The 20,219-nt window shown below is 38.9% G+C and overlaps 3 protein-coding genes across 3 annotated transcripts in view; 1 reads left to right on the top strand and 2 right to left on the bottom strand.

Moving 5' to 3' along the window:
• LOC134818411 (DNA damage-binding protein 1-like) overlaps positions 1-2,878 on the bottom strand; it is a 119,867-nt gene extending 116,989 nt beyond the window's left edge. The window contains exon 1 of the mRNA XM_063827954.1: positions 2,851-2,878. The gene's annotated coding sequence lies outside the window, so the exon portion shown is untranslated. The remainder of the gene's footprint in view (positions 1-2,850) is intronic.
• On the top strand, positions 723-19,818 carry LOC134818101 (zinc metalloproteinase-disintegrin-like protein H3). The gene is made up of 19 exons (XM_063827556.1): positions 723-803; positions 5,477-5,523; positions 5,690-5,762; positions 6,616-6,765; positions 6,954-7,063; positions 7,192-7,403; positions 11,276-11,448; positions 11,714-11,877; positions 12,149-12,363; positions 12,801-12,863; positions 12,979-13,092; positions 13,239-13,462; positions 13,991-14,177; positions 14,301-14,454; positions 14,642-14,786; positions 15,450-15,561; positions 15,718-16,026; positions 16,775-16,905; positions 19,707-19,818. Exons 4-19 carry the CDS (start codon positions 6,737-6,739, stop codon positions 19,816-19,818), a joined length of 2,454 nt encoding a protein of 817 aa, XP_063683626.1. The 5' UTR covers positions 723-803; positions 5,477-5,523; positions 5,690-5,762; positions 6,616-6,736.
• Positions 7,616-10,240, bottom strand: LOC134818474 (proprotein convertase subtilisin/kexin type 5-like). Its single transcript, XM_063828056.1, has one exon. The coding sequence runs from the start codon at positions 10,186-10,188 to the stop codon at positions 7,717-7,719; it is 2,472 nt and encodes an 823-aa protein (XP_063684126.1). The 5' UTR covers positions 10,189-10,240; the 3' UTR covers positions 7,616-7,716.
• Positions 19,819-20,219: the final 401 nt, after the last annotated feature.

The raw sequence follows: 20,219 nt of genomic DNA, 5'->3' as shown, positions 1-20,219 counted from the left end.
AAATAGCTGTCTGGCAGGACTCACAGCCCAATTTTGATGGGCTTTGAGCATGGCTAACAGACCTCTTTATTCCTCAATCGATTTCATTATCATTATTATCCATATTTCTCCCTCTAACACACAAAATATTAAGAAAACAGATTGCCAACATCATGTCCTGAACAGTGAACTCGGTTATTATAAAGCATAATTTCATTGGTCATCTTAAGAATTCTTGAGGTTAATTACGTACACAGGTACAACAAAAGTTTTTGTTTTGGACCAAGGTGTCTTATTTCATGTAGTTTATCTTTAAGTTGAAACACAGTTTGGTGCATATATGATTCTTTCTTCACATAATCACATCGTAGATCGTTTGTTCCACACATGAGAAAAGGATAGGAGTATCCAGCACATAGGTGTGGATCAATGTCTTTGACTCTGGCAGTCCTGACCTTCACGTTTTTAATAGTTTCCTTCAGACTGGATGTTAGCTCCTCTTCCATGCTGTCAAAGTCGGAACGTTTTGCAGCATGATCAAACTAGGTGTTAATTAGTCTCCATAGTTAATCATCACGACATTCTTCACCTCGAAAAACTCTGAACCTTAAAAACGGTCAGGGTTGATCTTTGATCACCTAGTGGATTACTACCCTAAGAGTAAGCTATTACAGAGATACTAACTTTAACTCATGTTACATGATACAATAAAATCTTGATATTGATAATAAAACATTGTTTCTAGAATGCGATGGTGATAAGATGCACTGCTATTATAGTCCTGATAACGTTGTTATCCTCAACATTAGGCTCTTACTGGGGTGGTGAGTTTTAAATTATAAACAGTGAAACTTCATTCTCCGAACTAGATTGAGACTGTTCGTTAGGCCATTTGTTTAAAAAGGTCCGAAGACCGGAACATAAATGGCCAGATAAGAGTAAGTTGGTCTGGGAGATTTACAATTTTACCATCACAGTTTTGGCTTTTAAAAATTTCCGATAATTTTTTGGTCCGGAGTTAGCTCACTTGGCTGGTCGGGTGATTTTATTGATGTTTCACTGTATTAACGAAATGTTTAATTAGAAACAGTCGATTTATTAGTCTTCCTATTTTAAGCAATTATTAGTCTTACATCGAAACAGCTGCACTATATATTACCCAATTATTTCATGATAGTTAATAGTAGATCAAGGTCACTTGGCAGAATAATGAGGTTTGCTATTGTTATCTAAGCATATTATGATATTTGTAGCTCTACCATCAAATTATATAATTGTGACAGCTCCGAATCATTAAACGCATAAATTATTACAAATACAATCTGGTTTCGTGAAAATAAAACCAGAAAAACGCCTTAATTACATAACCTTCAACAGTATGTACATACACATGTTAAAACCTAAAATAACACATTATTTGAGCGATTAATAACTGGAGTTGCATGTATAATGTATTATGGTGGTCCCAAGGGGAATTAAAATAGAGACGCTACTAGAGATATTGTTGGGTGATAACTGCTAAGGTGTGACCAATGTATACTGTATAGTGTATACTGTATAGTGTATAGTGATTAGTGCATACCCGATATAATATAATGTAGTATGCTCATGGTGGTGTGTGGTTGATATGAATCAATCACAAGTATCACAAGTATCACAAGTACGTGTGATTGGCAAGTTACAGAATGGTGACAAGTACTAGTTGTGTGTAATAATGTGTTGGTTAAAAGAAGCTTGCTGATTTTACCCATATTAAAACACTAGACTCTTATCTGACTACTCAACTGTGGTATTGGCTGCTATATTACACTACTTAGTTACTACCTGCTATTACACTACTGCCTACTATTACACTACTTAGTTACTACCCGCTATTACTACTACTGCCTGCTATTACACTACTTAGTTACTACCTGCTATTACACTACTTAGTTACTACCCGCTATTACTACGGCTATTACGCTACCATTGACTGTATTTATTTTTACTGAAGGTACTGTACCAGCATTGTGTACACTGTACAGTAGGTTACTGTATTTGGTTACAAGAATGCACGTCAAATACCACTGTTGATGACCAATGACCGCATTCATTGCTGATAAAGCGTTATCATTACATTCTATTCAAATATTAGCTCATCTACAATAGGTTATAAATGATTGTTCCAGACTGATATATTTAAGATTTTAGTATTTTTGGCGCTAAAACCAGGATAGAAATACCTGTGTCTGCTGCAGCTACAAGCAGTGCACATTATGGAATGTGTCACATACACGGAAATATGTTATTCAGCACCAGCGTATACAATCTGCTAAAATTAGTAACCACGCTGTGTGTGCACTGGGTTTTAATTGCTAATTTAATAATATCCATAATTAACGGTAGGTCGCAATATATCACATGTTTTACTGCGGAAAATCTGATAAAAGTTAATCATTATAGCTATAATCTATAGGCTGGGTAAATGAACAGAATTTGTAAATTCTCTAGACTCTATTGTCATTCAATAAGGTCTAGTGTAACAGTATTATTGACGAACTATTTGTTTCTATGCGATTTTGCTGGTATGAGCATTTGCTGCACATTTTACGTTCATTATTTTGCTTTTTCGAGTGATCATACCGGACTGAATATTATTCGAGAACCTAATTAACATAGTTAATTTTGACTGGCCCACCAAATTGGTGTTCCTCTCGGGAAAAGGTTTTCAATAACAAGTTTTATTTCATGTTTGTAAACAATCACAGTAATCAGGTATATTGATGCTTTTCATACAAACAAGTTAAAACAAATTCTTTATGTCGTGCATCCTGGGTTTGGACAGGATATGCCCGCTTAGAATACTTCCATCGCGTTACATTACATAATTTTCAATAAATGTAATAGATTTGTAGTGTTGTAATTAGTTTAAAATAAATATATTATATGTATAATACTATATATCATTAGGTTAGAAGGGACTATATATTTAACGTTACTTCTGAAGTAATGTTGTATCTTTAATTATATTTCATATAAAGTTTGAGTAAACATGGTCCAGTACACGAAGCTGGTCTCCATGATACAAACAAAGTAAACTCTCAACAAATTAGAGAATTGTGTCTTTTTCTCTTTTGTTGGCTAGTTTTACACGGTGCAGAACTATAGCTCAGCATCTGCACTGCAGATGCTGAGCTATAGTTTGATAATAATGCTGCTCATATAAACACTGCAATGTGTATATTGAGTAATGTAGCATTGTCTTCTTATCTTATCACTGTAACTCTCATCGTAATATAAATCACAATGAATATCACTGTTCTCTATTAATATTACATATTATATTCACTGTTCATTGTTCAAAATCAAACGATTTGTAAAGAATGCATTACAGCTTGGATTATAAATCAAAACCTGTGTCTTTGTACTGGCACTGTCCATATCACCAACCTTGATTAAATACTGTCAATATCTGCATTAATACCCAATACCCATCAATAATGGATATGTTTAGATCAATACAGCGTCTAGACTCTACAGCTGTCAGCTATCAAGGTACAGATACTACTGATTTCTGTGGAAAGTGAAGTCTCACAAGTTCACTCTGTACTGGAATGTTACGTTGTAGTGGGTTGCTAATTGTTGAATATATTAGCACCTATCTTAGCACCAGTTAAAGCACCCTGATGAACCTAATAGCCAGGCTGCATTCCTGTGGACCTAATGTAATGGTACATGTGGTCACCGTGTAATGTTTAACATTGGTGGAATATTTCTATAAAACTGTTAGCCTGTAATTGAATTTACAATAACATACAATATTTGACACATTTAAAAAAATCTTGGTAAGTGTAGGTCTTAAAAATGTAATTTTATAGGCTAAATACAAGGCTTAATGAAGAAAGTAAGCAGCAGCAATAAAATCATTGTTTACAGATACTGTACTGTACTCACAACACACAGCTTAGCTGTTAGGCTCCACTCATTGTGTTACATGTAAAGTAAGTGTTGTAATTATTTTAACTCTTATAAACAAAAGCTCTAAGAAACAGATAGTAAACAAAGTAAACATTTCTGTCCCCTAATTTTTCTCAAACAAAAGTCATGCAATTTGCATACTTCTCCATTTAACTCTATTCTGAGCAATTAACGTTAAATAGTTCAAATCACATAAATTATTCAACGATAATTTTCGAACACTAAGGTCTTGTAGAATCAGTGAGAAAAGGTTTGACTGCAGTCTTCCACGCCACCCTTGAAGGTGTAAGGTGTTAACAGCAAAAACAAGCGACGAATAGGCTGGACCATCTGTAGGCCCACGCAGTACATGTCCGAGCATCCTCCACCGACTACGAGCCACTTTAGCTGACAATGGTTCGCTATTGCAGCGTTTATACAAGTTTTTGTTGGAAATGATGTGAGGGTATTTGTAATTCAAAATTGATCGCAGATGACGTCTGTGAGCAATATCTAGTTTTTCTAAAAAAATATGACTTTATCGAGTCCTAAGTTAGGTAAGAACAAAGGAAACAGGGTATTCGAACAATAAGTCTCGAAGGGCAATATATTACTATTTGATCAATATACCAAGACTAGCGACTCGAAGGCCACGCTACACTGTTCTCGGAAGCGGTAACTTTTACAACCTTACCGTTAAATGCTCCTCGAAGAACTGCCGCTAACGAGTAACGGGGCAAGCAAACACTACCAGCACTGGGTCACGACTCACGTGACATCACATGGCGAACCACGTGACACAGCGCGGCCCAGTCTGTCCAATAACCTAACTTAACTAGCTAACCTGACTAACACGTGTCTACCTCCGCAAAACCATCCATAATCTATTACACTAATCTAATCTAATCTTACACTAATCCTAACGGTTAATTAACACTTATACTAGAATATTCTAAAAGATCCAAAAAGCCTAAACCCTGCTGCACTTAGCTTACCATATTACACTAAATATCTAGTTTTTCCAACACTGATTTAAGGGCAGCCCAGCAAGATGAATTGTACATTAAAACGGATACTACCAGAGCCTCATACAACAGTAGCCTCTTGCTCAGAGGGATCTTATGGTTCCAAGCTTTCTTGTATTTGTTAAACACAAAGTTTAACTCTAAGACCTTTTTAACTTTTACAAACTTGTTAATATGATAAGCTGTATTTATGCTTAATTTCTAGTGCATAATATATGATAATGTCATGGTGGCATTCGCTGGGAAAAATCAAATTAAACGTTATGTAAATGTGAAACATATCTCCGTATATTTTAAGTGACATGACAAAAGCGACAAGCATAGAAAAAGCGAGTAGTTTATAATGTGTCCCAAATCTGCATTATATATTATATTAGTAAGGTACCGGAATGTATTTAAGGAAGGTATGTAGATGTGTGAATGTTAGCATTCTGCATGATAAGTACTCTATGATAGGATGACATCATTGTAACACTCTCATACTCAAAAGTTAAAACTGAGTGTACATTTTTGCCGAATAATTGACTATGTTTCAGATATACCTAAAACAAGAGAAGTTATACAGTTATCAGCCGACACTAGGGTAAGTTTTACTTATTTTATTTACTTAAATCTCGTGTTGGCAATGATATACTGGTATGCATAGTTTAGTTTCCTGTTTTATCATTACAAATATCCAGAAATACAATTCTATATAACAAGACGTGATCATGACGTTTTGAGTTGAGAACAAAGTAATGGATTTTCAGGACGCGTCAAGTTTAGAAGTAAGTTACACTCCCAATCTCTCGGCAGACTAATTTTAGACGCCAGAATCAACAGGTAATTGAACATTAGCAGTTGTTAAAATGTTTATTTTGGTCAAGGAAGCAGCTCTTACTGAAGTGGATATTTTCACAACGGGTGACCACCACATACCCGCACATTAGCACATGGCTGCTATACGTTGCTATAATGCAAATTGAATATCTCCGTAATTAAACCTAGTATTTGTGACAATCAATGAATAAGACAGAAAGGAATTGGCTAATTCTTGACTTGGACATAACTTATTTGTCATTGGTTAAACATCCATACACTTACTGCACATTGCGGGATAAGATAAATCCCTTTATGTACCGAGACCTGCTTCCTGGCGGCTGTTTAGAGCGAGTAGAACATGCTGATCTGGTGTATTTCCATTTGACTTCCTGATTCCTAAATCTTGAGCTGTTGACAATAATCGCCTCATCGCTGATTCCCACATGCTTCGAAAGGGTCTACTTATTTAGGATACTGTAACGCGCGCTGTAAACGAGATGTGACTTGTCGCGCAACACGAGTGTTCTTATTAATTAAATAATTGAATTGCATGCGCGCGAGCCAGTATATAATATATTATATCGGATACATTATATACGGATATAGCTAAATAAGCTAGACTATCGATAAAGTAGTTGTAGTGAGTTATGAGTACTGAATAATAAGGATTCTAGGTAATCGATTAGTGAGTATTCTAGGTAATTGAGTAGTGAACTATTCGCAAATATTCGTAAGTTGAATCACCAATGATGATACATAATATGACGAGATGTTCAATTTACATTGAAATGTGGTGCCTGGTATTAAATTAAGTCACCGATTACAATGATAACCTAACCGTTATTATCTCATATTTTACCTCCAAATCTACCAGGGAAGCAGTGATAGCCGGCGCTAAGAGGCACACTGTAACTCACAACACACGAATACAACATGAGTTGAAGACTGACTGTCACTACCGGGGTACCGTAAGGGATAAGCCCCAATATCTTGTTATGCTCAGTACTTGTTCTGGAAGAATCAGGTAACTGGCAAACGGTCGTGTCACATCTGTTTCTCGATATAATTAATCGGTTTTATATTTATTGTGCAGTGGGGAAGTTTTTCTTTTTTTTTCCGATTTAAATTAATTCACATTTCAGGGAATATGAAAATCAAGTCGATATAATCGTTGCAATAAAATTTCCTGAACTCTTGCTTAATATATTTCAGAGGTAGTTTAACTGATGTGAATAACACATGGTATGTGGTGTATGATAAGGAAACCTATGTAATGTTCTCTGATAATGACCTCCCCAACCCTTACGAAATAGCTACCGGCGGTATGTCTACAACATCATATATCTTATCAGTTGACAGTGTACTTTTCTCAAATAAATACTGTATAGTTTTGCTTAGCCATCAAATGTAGCTATAATCGCATCAGGATCTAACGTAATACTTTCCTCAGAGTATAACGGTATAGAGTTAAACCACAGCATTTCCCGACCCGTCCCTTATCACCCATTATACAAAAGAGGTCTGTCCACTGACCCAATAATAGCAACACACAAGACAGTAGAAGTGGTAGTGGTGACTGACAGATCCTTTTGGCAGCAGTTCGACACTAAGATCGAGGAGGTGGAAGAGTTCGTTCTTGCTACTGTCGCTAAAATAGACGAGGTTTGAGATTATCATGTTCGTTATCGCTACTGTCGCAAAAATAGACGAGGTTTGAGATTATCATGTTCGTTCTCGTTACTGTCGCTAAAATAGACGAGGTTTGAGATTATCATGTTCGTTTGGATTACACAAAGTTATAGAACAGGTGGTTCCGGGAATATTATAACTTCAAGGGACAGAATTTTGAGTACATGAATAATGAATAATGATCAATCGTCGTGTGATGGAAAGTGTCAAAGAATCAAATAGCAAACTTAAATTGTAGAAAGGATAAAGTAAATATTCGCATCAAAGTATTCCAGTAACATGGTTACTATATGTCCATTGTTTCGTAAATGTTCTCCGTTTCGTGTGAGCCCTGGACATCACAGTATTTATCACAGCATGCCTCTTTTCCTTGCAAATCTTCTTTTGGGTGTTGTATTGTACTATTCTGGTCATCGTTCACTTTTACCTCAATTATTTGAACACCTTCAGCAACAGTATCATTTGCAACATCACCGTCTATATCAAGAGATGCTTCTTTTCCTGGCAGATCTTCTTTTGGGTGTTGTATTGTACTATTCTGGTCATCGTTCACTTCTACCTCAATTATTTGAACACCTGCAGCAACAGTATCATTTGCAACATCACCGTCTATATCAAGAGATGCTTCTTTTCCTGGCAGATCTTCTTTTGGGTGTTGTATTTTACTATTCTGGTCTTTGTTCACTTCAACCTTAATTATTTGAACTCTTCCAGCAACAGCATCATATGCAACCTCGGCTTCACACCTCTTAGCTTTCCTCCTCTCTAGAATGAGAAGTGTAGCTAGGATAACATTGAGTACCATCAGGAGACCTGAGATGGAAGCGTGTATTTCAACAGAAGTCAGGTCCAATGGTAGAGTTTGCTGAAGGTTCTGTTGAAGATTCTGCGTGATGCCGTTTGAGAGAGGGTTACAAGAACCCACCCCAAGCTCATCCCAACTCCATGTTGCGTCACCTAGACAGTTACAAACCCTATTTCCTGTGTTTGAGATTGAATCTGGGGGGCAAGCCTCACAGTGAACTGCACCTTCTTGACTTACAGAACCCGTTTCGCAGTTCTCACATCGAGTCTGGTTCCAGAACATACCTGCTTTACAAGAACAGTGGTCAGTGCCCACAGCAGATGTTGTTCCCAGAGGACAAGTAGAGCAGGCTGTCATCTGCTTACTCTTGTAGAATCCTGGTGGACAGGGCTTACAAGTACCGAGATATTGCTCATCCCAACTCCATTTCATACCTACTGGACATGTACACTCTGACCCTTCGTTTAATGAAGCAGATTCTAACGGACACGATGAACAGTGCAAAGCACCTTCTTGGCTGGCAGAGCTCACACCACATTCTTGACAGCTTGTATTGTTCCAGAATTTGCCTGCAGGACAAATACAATGCTCAGAACCTACTTCTGGAAATTTTCCTTTTGGACAAGCTTCGCAAGACTCCATTTCTTCAGTTTTATAAGAGCCCCATGGACAGAGCCTGCATGAACCAGACTTGTAATCATCCCAAGTCCACTCCAAGCCTGCTGGACATATGCAAAAAGTACTGTTGTTTAATGTCGTATAATCACCGGGACATGGGAAACACTGGAGGGAACCTGCTTGGCTAGCCTCATTTTTGGCACAGTTATAACACCTGTTCTCGTTCCAGAACATTCCGGCTGGACAAGAGCAGATCTCAGACCCTGTCCTGGATGTTGTTCCTAGAGGGCATATCATACACAATCCCACATCACGGTCCATGTACGTTCCAGGTAAGCAGGAGCAACTCTCAGACCCGATTATAGAGGAGGATAGATTGGGGCAACTTTCACAATGTTCCATCTGGTTGTTCCTGTATGTGCCTGTTGGACATGGTTTACAGGAACTACCACCTTCTTCATCCCATTTCCACACAGTCCCAGCGGGGCAGCTGCAGGAGGTACTATTGTTTTCAGGAGACGAGCCTGCTGGACATTCAGTGCACTTTAGAGCACCTCTATTGCTAGCAGAGATTTCCGGGCAGATTATGCAGCTTGCCTTGTTCCAGAACATACCTGCCTTGCAAGAACAGTGTTCGGAGCCTGCAACAGATGTCGTGAAGTCTGGGCAGTTGGTACAGGTCTGTACATACTGGTTTTTAAAGGTGTTTGAAGGACATAACTTACACGACCCATCTTCTCCCTCCCAGTTCCATATCTCCCCTGCTCCGCAACTACAGGATGAACCTTCGTCTGAAGCAATTGAGTCAGAAGGACATTCTGTGCATTCTCTAGATCCTTCACGGCTGACGGAGCCTTGTGGGCACTTCTTACATGCTACTCCATTCCAATACATTCCTATCTGACAGGAGCAATATGCTGCACCTGCAGTTGAAGTGGATGCATCAGGACAATCTGTACAGGAGGTTTGGCTCCCTTCGACTGCCTTGTAGGTGTTAGGGTGACAAGACTCACAATGTTCGTAAAACCGGAACTTGCCTGGTGGACATGATGGGAATATGTCACAACCGAGAAATACGTCATTTTCATATCCACAATCTGCTACAATATCGTAACTACATGTGAACCACTCATCAGTCTCACATTGGACTTTTCCTATTTTCGTTTCAAACTCGTATTGCACATCCCATATATGGCCCACATTCCAGTCTATAGCTCTAGCATAGCCCATCTCTTTGCAGATAGCATTAGCAGACTTGATGTTAAAAGTGTGGTAATAGTCGCAAACTTTTCTCCCTTGGTAAAGCAGCAGACCTGGATTTATAACCATATCCATTTGTTCTCCGCCGCTGTTCACGAGTTTGAAACTGAAATCTGAAAATAATTAATGTTTGAAAATGCTAACATGGCAGGACATACTTCCAAAGTTAAAATTTTAAGTTGTGCGAAACGAAACTTAAAACACGCATACCATATCTCTCGTTTCCTCTCTAAGAATACCTAATATTTGGCTCATAACCTGGTGTTTCGCAACTAAGGAAGACGTCATTTTCATATCCACACTTATATAGTATATCGTAGCTACACGTGGACCAGTCATCAGTCTCACATTGGACTGTTCCTATTTTCGTTTCAAACTCGTATTGCACATCCCATATATGGTCCACATTCCAGTCTATAGCTCTAGCATAGCCCATCTCTTTGCAGATAGCATTAGCAGACTTGATGTTAAAAGTGTGGTTAATGTCGCAAACTTTTGCCTCTTGGTAAAGCAACAGACCTAGTTTTTCACTCATTATATCCATATATTCTCCGCTGCTTTTTACAAGTCTAAAACTGGAATCTGAAAATAATATGTTATAAAATAATAGAATGGCTCTACATGATTAAAATTTGTGAAGTTATGTTAAACATTGTGTAGATTTCTTATTCCCTCTTTCCAGTCATCGGAGTACCATGATTATTATATATTCCCTACATTGATTATTTGGTTATCAGGTAACTAAATCATTTATTAGCAAACCTGCTTCAACTCTAGTCCTGAAGATGAGTAGAGTAGTCAATTTCAGAAGTAACATCACACAAAAGGTACAAAAGCACTGTCCGAATAATACAGTGATTCTTGTTTGAAGATGTAAATAGTGCCGGAGTTTCTCATGCTGTTACGTGATTAATCGATCCAGATGCTCTTAAAAAGCCTGGATCTAAATGGAGATTAATCACAAGTTGGTTGTATTCCGTCAAATATCATTACCGCTAGACAGTTAAAGCGAGACTTGACGTTATTAAGACTGTCTTTACACAGACAGCTGACACTAGAGCGACATCTTTTCATTGGATACAGTGAAACGTCGAAATCAATGCTTAGAAATGTACATGGGTCCTTAATATGATATTATTTATAACTAATAAAATATTTGCAGATCTACAAGAAGTACGGTGTACGAATAGCCCTGGTCGGGATGGAGAACTGGAGAGTAGCAGATATGATAACAGTCACCCCCAGTTACTCCGCTGTTCTGAGAAACTTTACAATGTACAGACAGGAGAAGCTTCTTAACGTGTATAAACAACATGATGTCAGTATACTCATGACGTGAGTTTCTTATCGTTCTTATCTTCAGTATCTTGATTATCAGTATCCTGTTCATCAGCTCTTGTTTCGTATCAGTGATCAGTATGTTGTGATCAGTATCTTTTTTATGTTAATTGTCTCCTTCCAGACAAGTCATGTTAGGTTGTCTGATAAATCGAGTCGAATAAATTATTATAACTATATTATTCATAACTACATTATCAGTGTATTATACTATTATACAGATACGCATAAATGATTAAATATAACATGTTAATTGTTTCAGGGCAGTAGATTTTGACGGAGCAGTGATAGGATACGCTGGAGTTGACACTATGTGTCGGAGCAGCTGTGCAAGCGTCAACTTCAACTCCAGGAAGTCAGTAGGCTTCTACGCTTCTGTCATAGCTCACGAGATGGGTCATAACTTTGGAATGTACCATGACAGTGGTGAGAGCACAGATACCTTCTTTAGCAGAATTGTGTTTTAGAAAAATTGAAACATCTGTGTCATGAAATAGAGCTGTCTTCTCTGTAACAGTTACTATAATTCCTAATTTAATTCATAATTCGTGACGAATACACAATAAAATACCTTATATCATAAAAATATCTTCCGCTGCTATCAGATAATTTCACGGAGAAAATTAGCTCTGTAGAAAAAGTAAATACTTAGCTGATTATCTGGGTAAAACTGATTTTAACTCCTTAATCTTATCAGATGAATGTGTGTGCCCACCAGAAATCAGCTGGGACTGTTTGATGTCCGATTCAATGGGTAAAGCAGCCTCCGTCTTTAGTAACTGTAGTCAGCTAGTCCTGGATTCCTTTACTGGAACGTGTCTCAACAACCAGCCCAAAACTCTTTACGGGGACCCGGTGTGCGGGAACGGATTTGTGGAAGAGGGTGAGGAGTGTGACTGTGGGACTGAGGAGGTAAGTGGGAGGAGGGTGAGGAGTGTGACTGTGAGACTGAGGAGGTAAGTGAGAGGAGGGTGAGGAGTGTGACTGTGGGACTGAGGAGGTAAGTGAGAGGAGGGAGAGGAGTGTGACTGTGGGACTGAGGAGGTAAGTGAGAGGAGGGTGAGGAGTGTGACTGTGGGACCGAGGAGGTAAGTGAGAGGAGGGTGAGGAGTGTGACTGTGGGACCGAGGAGGTAAGTGAGAGGAGGGAGAGGAGTGTGACTGTGGGACTGAGGAGGTAAGTGAGAGGAGGGTGAGGACTGAGGAGTGTGACTGTGGGACTGAGGAGGTAAGTGAGAGGAGAGTGTTAGAGTATTCTAATTCGGATTACAATTTTCATAAAACATGCAAATTTAAACTTTTAAAGAATTCTTGCTTTTTCTAGACTGCTAAATATGCTCTCCATTTCAGGAATGTATTGCCAGTGACCCTTGCTGCGAGCCGATCGGCTGTAAACTGAAACCCGGAGCAAAGGTATGTACAAATATATATTTATCTACAACGTAGTTGTAATATTCAGGTATATTCGTTGGTTGGTAAATAAAGGTTAGAGTGATTGTTCTACAACTTACTACATCACCCTCTCCAGTGTTACTCTGGTGACTGCTGTGAAGAATGCCAGTTTGTAAGCTACAAAAGGATGTGCCGCCCCGCCTCTTCAGAGTGCGATCTCGTGGAGTTCTGCACCGGAACAAACTCTCAGGTTTAGTTCAGTTAAAATCAAACTGTTTGAGTGTATTATCAACAACGTAATTCTGTAATCTGTTCGTTATGATATAAACAATTTTTCTAATTCTAAGTTAGATGATCCGTTTTAAAAAGCGTCCTAACATTAATAAAATATGTCAGTGTCCAACAAACCGGTACACCCAAGACGGTACGCTGTGTGGGGAAGGCAGCGGGTCTTGTAACTATGGCAGCTGTCAGACTCTGGGTACTCAGTGTACTAGTTTGTGGGGTGAAGGTGTGGCAGTTAGTGATAATGTGTGCTATGAACGGTTCAACAGGAAGGGTGAATGGTACGGCAATTGTGGCTCTCTGGGCGACAGAAAATTCCTTGCTTGTATGGATCGGTGAGTTTGTTGAGTTACGTTTCGTCAATTATTTTTAATGTTCACTAACATAACGACAGTGAAAGTTGAATCTGCTATCTACGGTTGTTCGCACGGTTCCCGTGATATATTACATGTATAGTATTCAGTTTGTAATATGTATTAATGTATGTAATGTATATTACATGTAGAAGCTCTAAGCAATTTCATGTGTAGTTGACAGTGAAACAAATCCTAAATTCTCTAAAACGTGGTACAAGTATTTCAAATTTCTCCTTTATATGTCAGCTAGTGGCGTGGCTTCTTCGTAATGATATTATTATATTCGACAATTATTCCAATACCAGATCCATGAGTTGTAAACCTGTTGATGGTGTTGTGAGTGGTTAGCACCGAGCCACCCACGCAATATGACCTTATGTTCTTCATGCATGAGGCAGTCCTATTTATAAATTGTAAATCATATTAATACTCCTAATATTTTTTAGTTCACCAGCAAAACTTCAGTTCCACCATCAGCTACTAACTAACCCGGCTCACACCCACTAGTGACGTTTTGTGCGGTAAGCTGTACTGCGAGGTTCCAGAGGGACGGACCACCAATCTCCGGCATGTTTACCGCAATGATCTGACGTACAACTCGACTTACGAGTGCACACTGGCCGCTGGACCGCGCTCCATCGAGAGTCAGGACGTTGCCATGGTGTACGACGGCACTAAGTGCGGCGACTCTAAGGTAAGCCGTTTTGTATTCCTATTATTTTAAAGTTTATTTGAAAAATTTCAACGATGGTATAGTAAAAAACTAAGGTAGATTGTAGATAAGAGAATTGTAAAGGATGACCAGCCCACCCCTCAGTGGTGTATTGCGGGACAATGCGTGGAGTTTGAGAAAGTGGCTTGTCCCTCCCCGGGTGGCGTGGAGTGTGGCGGACAAGGGAACTGTAACGATCTCAACCAGTGTCACTGCAATGCTGGATATGATCCTGAGTTTAATTGCTCTGTGCTCCTCCGTTAGTCATATTGTGGGAGTGTTTTAATATTTGGATCTGTAGTAACAGTTTCGTTATAGCATCCTTGTCCAATTACGATACTTAATGCTTGTACTGCTTTTAAATGCTTGAAATGTGTTACGAACCATTTGAGAAAATGTGTTAGTTGTTACGTTTTTTCTCCTCTAATTTTGATACATTTTTATAGAGGTAGCCGGATGGGATTTGAAGTCGATTCTGATAGCGGTTATGATAATCGTTCTAGTTGTTATACCCAGTGGCATCATAACTTTATTACTGTGTAGAAGATACAACCCTAAAGTTAAAGAATTCTTCGATCATCACACTCAAATGTAAGTGATTTCTGGGACAAATGAATAACGTTCGTCTAGGACTTTGCAATGATGATTGATTGCTGTCACGCCATTTAAAAATTGGGTAGCTCCGATAATTAAGTCGACATTATAATGGAACTTGCAACCTCTCCTAGTTAGGTGACCATACACATAAAGAATCGCACCCTTTACAAGGTGCTGCTATTAATAACGTAAATATTGGGTAATAATACTAATGCTGACTTGATGACTGATATGTTGAATTTCCATTGCTTAATAAAAATACTACCCGCCCGAGAATGCAAAGATTATGGATAGGAACCGACCGGATATCAAGCTTCGGTATCCGGTTCTGGTTCCGGTCCGGTTTTGAAGGTGCTTGGCCGGATATCAACCGGAAATTTAAAGAATGTACAGGACATATTCATTTAAAAAAATATGATTTTGAGTACTCAGGTAACATGTCGGGTCTTTGCAGTCTGATCTCGAGATCTGATGCTGTTTAACAAGTTCTGGCATGGCTTAATCACAAGTTTTGGCTAAATCACACTATGTCGGATTACGTAGTAACCTTCTAAACACCCGGTTCCGGTCCGGCAGCCAAAACCCCAGACCGGTCGGTCCCTAATCACAGGCAGGTAATCTTAACAAAGGTTGGTACGGATAATTCTGAATTTTCAGACGGTTCTCGATACACCTACCCTCAATTAGTCGAAGACCTTCCTATTTGAGGAGGAGTTCTAAAAGAAGCAACCCTGACAGCAGTAAAACAGCTAATGGCAAAACAGCCAAGGTAGGTTTCTCATATCAAACAGTTGTCGTAGCTGCAAGTGTAAGGTAAAACCACAGTTGTTTTTAAAAACTGGTGATAAATGTCTGTACCCGCTAGTGTTTACCGTGTTACTGTGTTACTAACTGTGTGTGATATAGCTTTGCCTATTTTGAACAGCCGGGAACCACAAACCCACCCCCTCGGCCGGTGAAGCTGCCCAGTACCAGCAGCACTGGCAACGAACCCCCACCTCGACCTCCTGGCAGCTACCTCACCAGCACAGGCTGGACAACATCTGCTTTCAACGCCGGAGCGAGGCCTTCCTCCACCAGCGGAGGGTCACGACACCCCTCTACAGCTAGTGGGGGACCACCCCCTCGCTCCTCCACTATCAGTGGGGCACCGCCCTCTCGTCCTGCCGCTACCTACCAGCAAAACTCTGCCCCTGTGTCAGTTATATATCGACCGGAGCCTCTTGTCTGTCAGGTATATAGCGAAGAGCGGTGACTATAGTGATGGGGTTTTGGGTTTGACCTGCTAATCTGTTCTTCTTTTTAGCACTATCTACCTGGGTTTATTCTGCTGTTCTTCTTTTTAGCACTACCTCTAACACCAGCTGGCACGTAAAATATTTATGTTGCATCGTGTCGCAAGCTAGATAAATCTTGTCTGATCCATTTTAATGCATGCAGCAAATTGTGTGTCTGTAATCGTACAATGTACGTGGAATCGTGCAGTGATTAATAAGGAATCGTTTAGAACTGAAAGAGTCTCTAATAATTGTGTGCAGGAGTTTTCAAAAATCTTCTTCACGCCCGACCCTTAATTACACTGGCCCTTATATAAACTGAGTTAATATTTACAATCGCTTATAAAATGCACAATTAAGTGTAAGAAAGTCCTTTTTACAGATTTTTGTTATTTTATATCAATATTAAATATGTGTACAGCTGTGTTTTTGTGACATCTTAGTATATATTTTAAATTTTACTCTTTTTTTCAATGATTTATTAATAAAATTGATTGATTTTATCATGACAAACTTAATGATATATTCGTGTGATTCTTGTCAATTCGTGTTCCTTGTTTTTACTGCGTTGATTGCTTTGATTGATTTATCATGATTATACTTTCAATGATTTCAATGACTCACTGATAAATCCCTCATTCTACATGACAGCACTCTCCCAGCCCCCAACTCCTTTTAACACACTGACACACTCACTGCTGCTAGGAAGGTGACCAGCCGGCTAGCTACGTGCCGTTAAACATGCACCCTGTTCGGCCAGCTCCACCTCGTCCTGGTGGGGTCTCCACAGCTCCCAGACCTTCTTCACAGTCCTACGACTCTCCTATCTCTCAAAGGTGAGGTTCCCGCAATTATATATTGCAATGTTATGATTTGATTATTTTCTTCTCCTCGCGCTGTCTGAAGCTGTTTATTATGGCGTGATTTATTATTAACCAACTAAACGGAAGGCCGCTAGCGAACAAGAGAAGCGCGAGTGATGTGTCAGGAATGAGACAAATAAAGTATGAACGAGGGCTCAATGACAAAGAGGGTCGCACCCTCAGTGAGATAGGGCGCATCTGTTTGGTACGCTCTGCCCACAGACGGGCCAGCAGCGGGTCCCGTATCAGTCTGGGTAGTCTGAGCAGTTCCAGTCTGAATAGACTGCCTCTGCGGTAAGGGCCGTGAAGCTCAGGGATTGCCGTTCTGGGTTTTGCTTTATTTGGTTTAACAAACTCAAAGTTTAGTGTTATTCAGTGTCGATTTTGCTGCGTTAGCCTTATAGATATGCATTCACATTTGGTCTTTGGAATTCAAATTGAATGTAAGATTGAGTTGATATTACTATATCAGTTTCAGCTTTTTAAACATATTTTGTGCCTGTTTTGAAGCATCTTAACACCATTCATACTATCCAAATTCCCAGCTATCATGGTGCACGATTTTCGATTGTTCATTTTTATGCTGACTGGATGTTTTAAAGTTTTAAGGTGAGAACTGTATTCAGCTCTATTTGTCAGGGATTTGCACACGTTTGGTCCCCCTAGTAGGTCCGTACCAGCAGCACACCGGTGGGTCAATTAACCCTGTAACGGTGTAATTATACTAATTAACCCTGTACACTGTAACGGTGTAATTATACTAATTAACCCTATACACTGTAACGGTGTAATTATACTAATTAACCCTGTACACTGTAACGGTGTAATTATACTAATTAACCCTGTACACTGTAACGGTGTAATTATACTAATTAACCCTGTACACTGTAACGGTGTAATTATACTAATTAACCCTGTACACTGTAACGGTGTAATTATACTAATTAACCCTGTACACTGTAACGGTGTTATTATACTAATTAACCCTGTACACTGTAACGGTGTAATTTTACTAATTAAACCTGTACACTGTAACGGTGTTATTATACTAATTAAACCTGTACACTGTAACGGTTTAATTATACTAATTAACCCTGTACACTGTAACGGTGTAATTATACTAATTAACCCTGTACACTGTAACGGTGTTATTATACTAATTAACCCTGTACACTGTAACGGTGTAATTATACTAATTAACCATGTACCCTGTAACGGTGTAATTATACTAATTAACCCTGTACACTGTAACGGTGTAGTAGTAGTAGAAAATCTTTCAAAGTACGAAATATCTCTTTAAAAGAGCATCCTAGGCACCTTATAGATATCAAAACGCATAAAAAAGAAAACAAAACATCAACCATCTTCTAACTTCTTCCACTCCTCCCTATCTAAAGCTAAAAATCTAAGGTCTTCGAAATCAGTCAAATTCTTAAGTCTAATATCAAGATTTCTACTAGTCAAGTCTTTTCTAATAACATCTAATAAGTTTAAACATGGTCTACCCCGTCTCCCTTCCATAAAAATATCAGAATTTATAGCAAATAACATAGAGGTGTATGCTGGTGAGTCTTCCTGTCCTCTTAAGATATGTCCTAACATTCTCCATCGAAACTTAGAGACTCTCACAGACAAGGGAGTGACATAACAACGAGCATAGAGTGCCTCATTAGAAATAACCCCAGTAGGCCATCTGATGTTGAGGATTCTTCGGAGGTGTTTGCGATGAGCAATATCAAGTTCATTCAACGAAGCTAGTGGTGCAGCCCAGGAGTTGCAGTTGTAGAGTAGAATGGAGACTACTTGTTATTGTTAATTATACTAATTAACCCTGTACACTGTAACGGTGTAATTATACTAATTAACCCTGTACAGTGTAACAGTGTAATTATACTAATTAACCCTGTACACTGTAACGATGTAATTATACTAATTAACCCTGTACACTGTAACGGTGTAATTATACTAATTAAACCTGTACACTGTAACGGTGTAATTATACTAATTAACCCTGTACACTGTAACGGTGTAATTTTACTAATTAACCCTGTACACTGTAACAATGTAATTATACTAATTAACCCTGTACACTGTAACGGTGTAATTATACTAATTAACCCTGTACACTGTAACGGTGTAATTATACTAATTAACCCTGTACACTGTAACGGTGTAATTATACTAATTAACCCTGTACACTGTAACGGTGTAATTTTACTAATTAACCCTGTACACTGTAACGGTGTAATTATACTAATTAAACCTGTACACTGTAACGGTGTTATTATACTAATTAAACCTGTACACTGTAACGGTGTTATTATACTAATTAAACCTGTACACTGTAACGGTGTTATTATACTAATTAAACCTGTACACTGTAACGGTGTTATTATACTAATTAAACCTGTACACTGTAACGGTGTTATTATACTAATTAGTAGAACGCTATGTCTGTGACGCTTCACTGAGTGATTGTTTATGAAGCTGGTGTTTTCTTCGTGTAAGCTACTCGTTTTGTTGTCAGTACTTTTTAATACATCCGATTTTCAAGTTTGTTTTAACACTGTATCCTTCATATTTAGTTTAGAATTCTATCAAAGGAGTCATATATTTTGTGGTGTTGTAATTATGTTGATGTGAACAACAGAATTAGACGCCGAAAATACCATTCGCATGACGGGATTGCTGCACAATGCACTTCAGCTTCATATAATATGCTTGCTTAATCATCAGTTTCTGTAGTCAATAACGAAATTCGCCACAACCTGCAGTGGTCCTAAAGCGTTACAAGCGACAACGCGGGACAACGTTAAAATGGACATATCCGGTCCGGGATCAGCTAGGAAGCTCTTGGATGATAAACCTCTTAATGAAAGAGTGTAGGTTGCTTGATAAATATTCTGGCGTGATTTATTATTAACCAACTAAACGGAAGGCCGCTAGCGAACAAGAGAAGCGCGAGTGATGTGTCAGGAATGAGACAAATAAAGTATGAACGAGGGCTCAATGAGGGTCGCACCCTCAGTGAGATAGGGCGCATCTGTTTGGTACGCTCTGCCCACAGACGGGCCTGCAGCGGGTCCCGTATCAGTCTGGGTAGTCTGAGCAGTTCCAGTCTGAATAGACTACCCCTGCGGTAAGGGCCGTCAAGCTCAGGGATTGCCGTTCTGGGTTTTGCTTTATTTGGTTTTCAAACTCAAAGTTTACAGTTATTTAGTGTCGATTTTACTGCGTTAGCCTTATAGATATGCATTCACATTTGGAATTTTCAAATTGAATGTAAG

Source organism: Bolinopsis microptera, chromosome 1, assembly GCF_026151205.1.
Source record: "Bolinopsis microptera isolate Bmic1 chromosome 1, MBARI_Bmic_1.0, whole genome shotgun sequence".
In the NCBI taxonomy this organism is placed as follows: domain Eukaryota; kingdom Metazoa; phylum Ctenophora; class Tentaculata; order Lobata; family Bolinopsidae; genus Bolinopsis; species Bolinopsis microptera.
Note: the sequence above shows the minus strand (reverse complement) of the source record. Positions and strands in the feature narration are given on the sequence as shown.

Bases quoted from the DNA above. Each gene is read 5' to 3' on its own strand.
- LOC134818101 (XM_063827556.1), top strand. From the start codon at position 6,737: ATGCTCAGTACTTGTTCTGGAAGAATCAG. The intron at 11,878-12,148 runs GTGAGAGCACAG...TAATCTTATCAG, and splicing joins TGGAATGTACCATGACAGTG to ATGAATGTGTGTGCCCACCA. The intron at 16,906-19,706 runs GTGAGGTTCCCG...CACAACCTGCAG, and splicing joins GACTCTCCTATCTCTCAAAG to TGGTCCTAAAGCGTTACAAG.
- LOC134818474 (XM_063828056.1), bottom strand. From the start codon at position 10,188: ATGGATATGGTTATAAATCCAGGTCTGCTGCTTTACCAAGGGAGAAAA.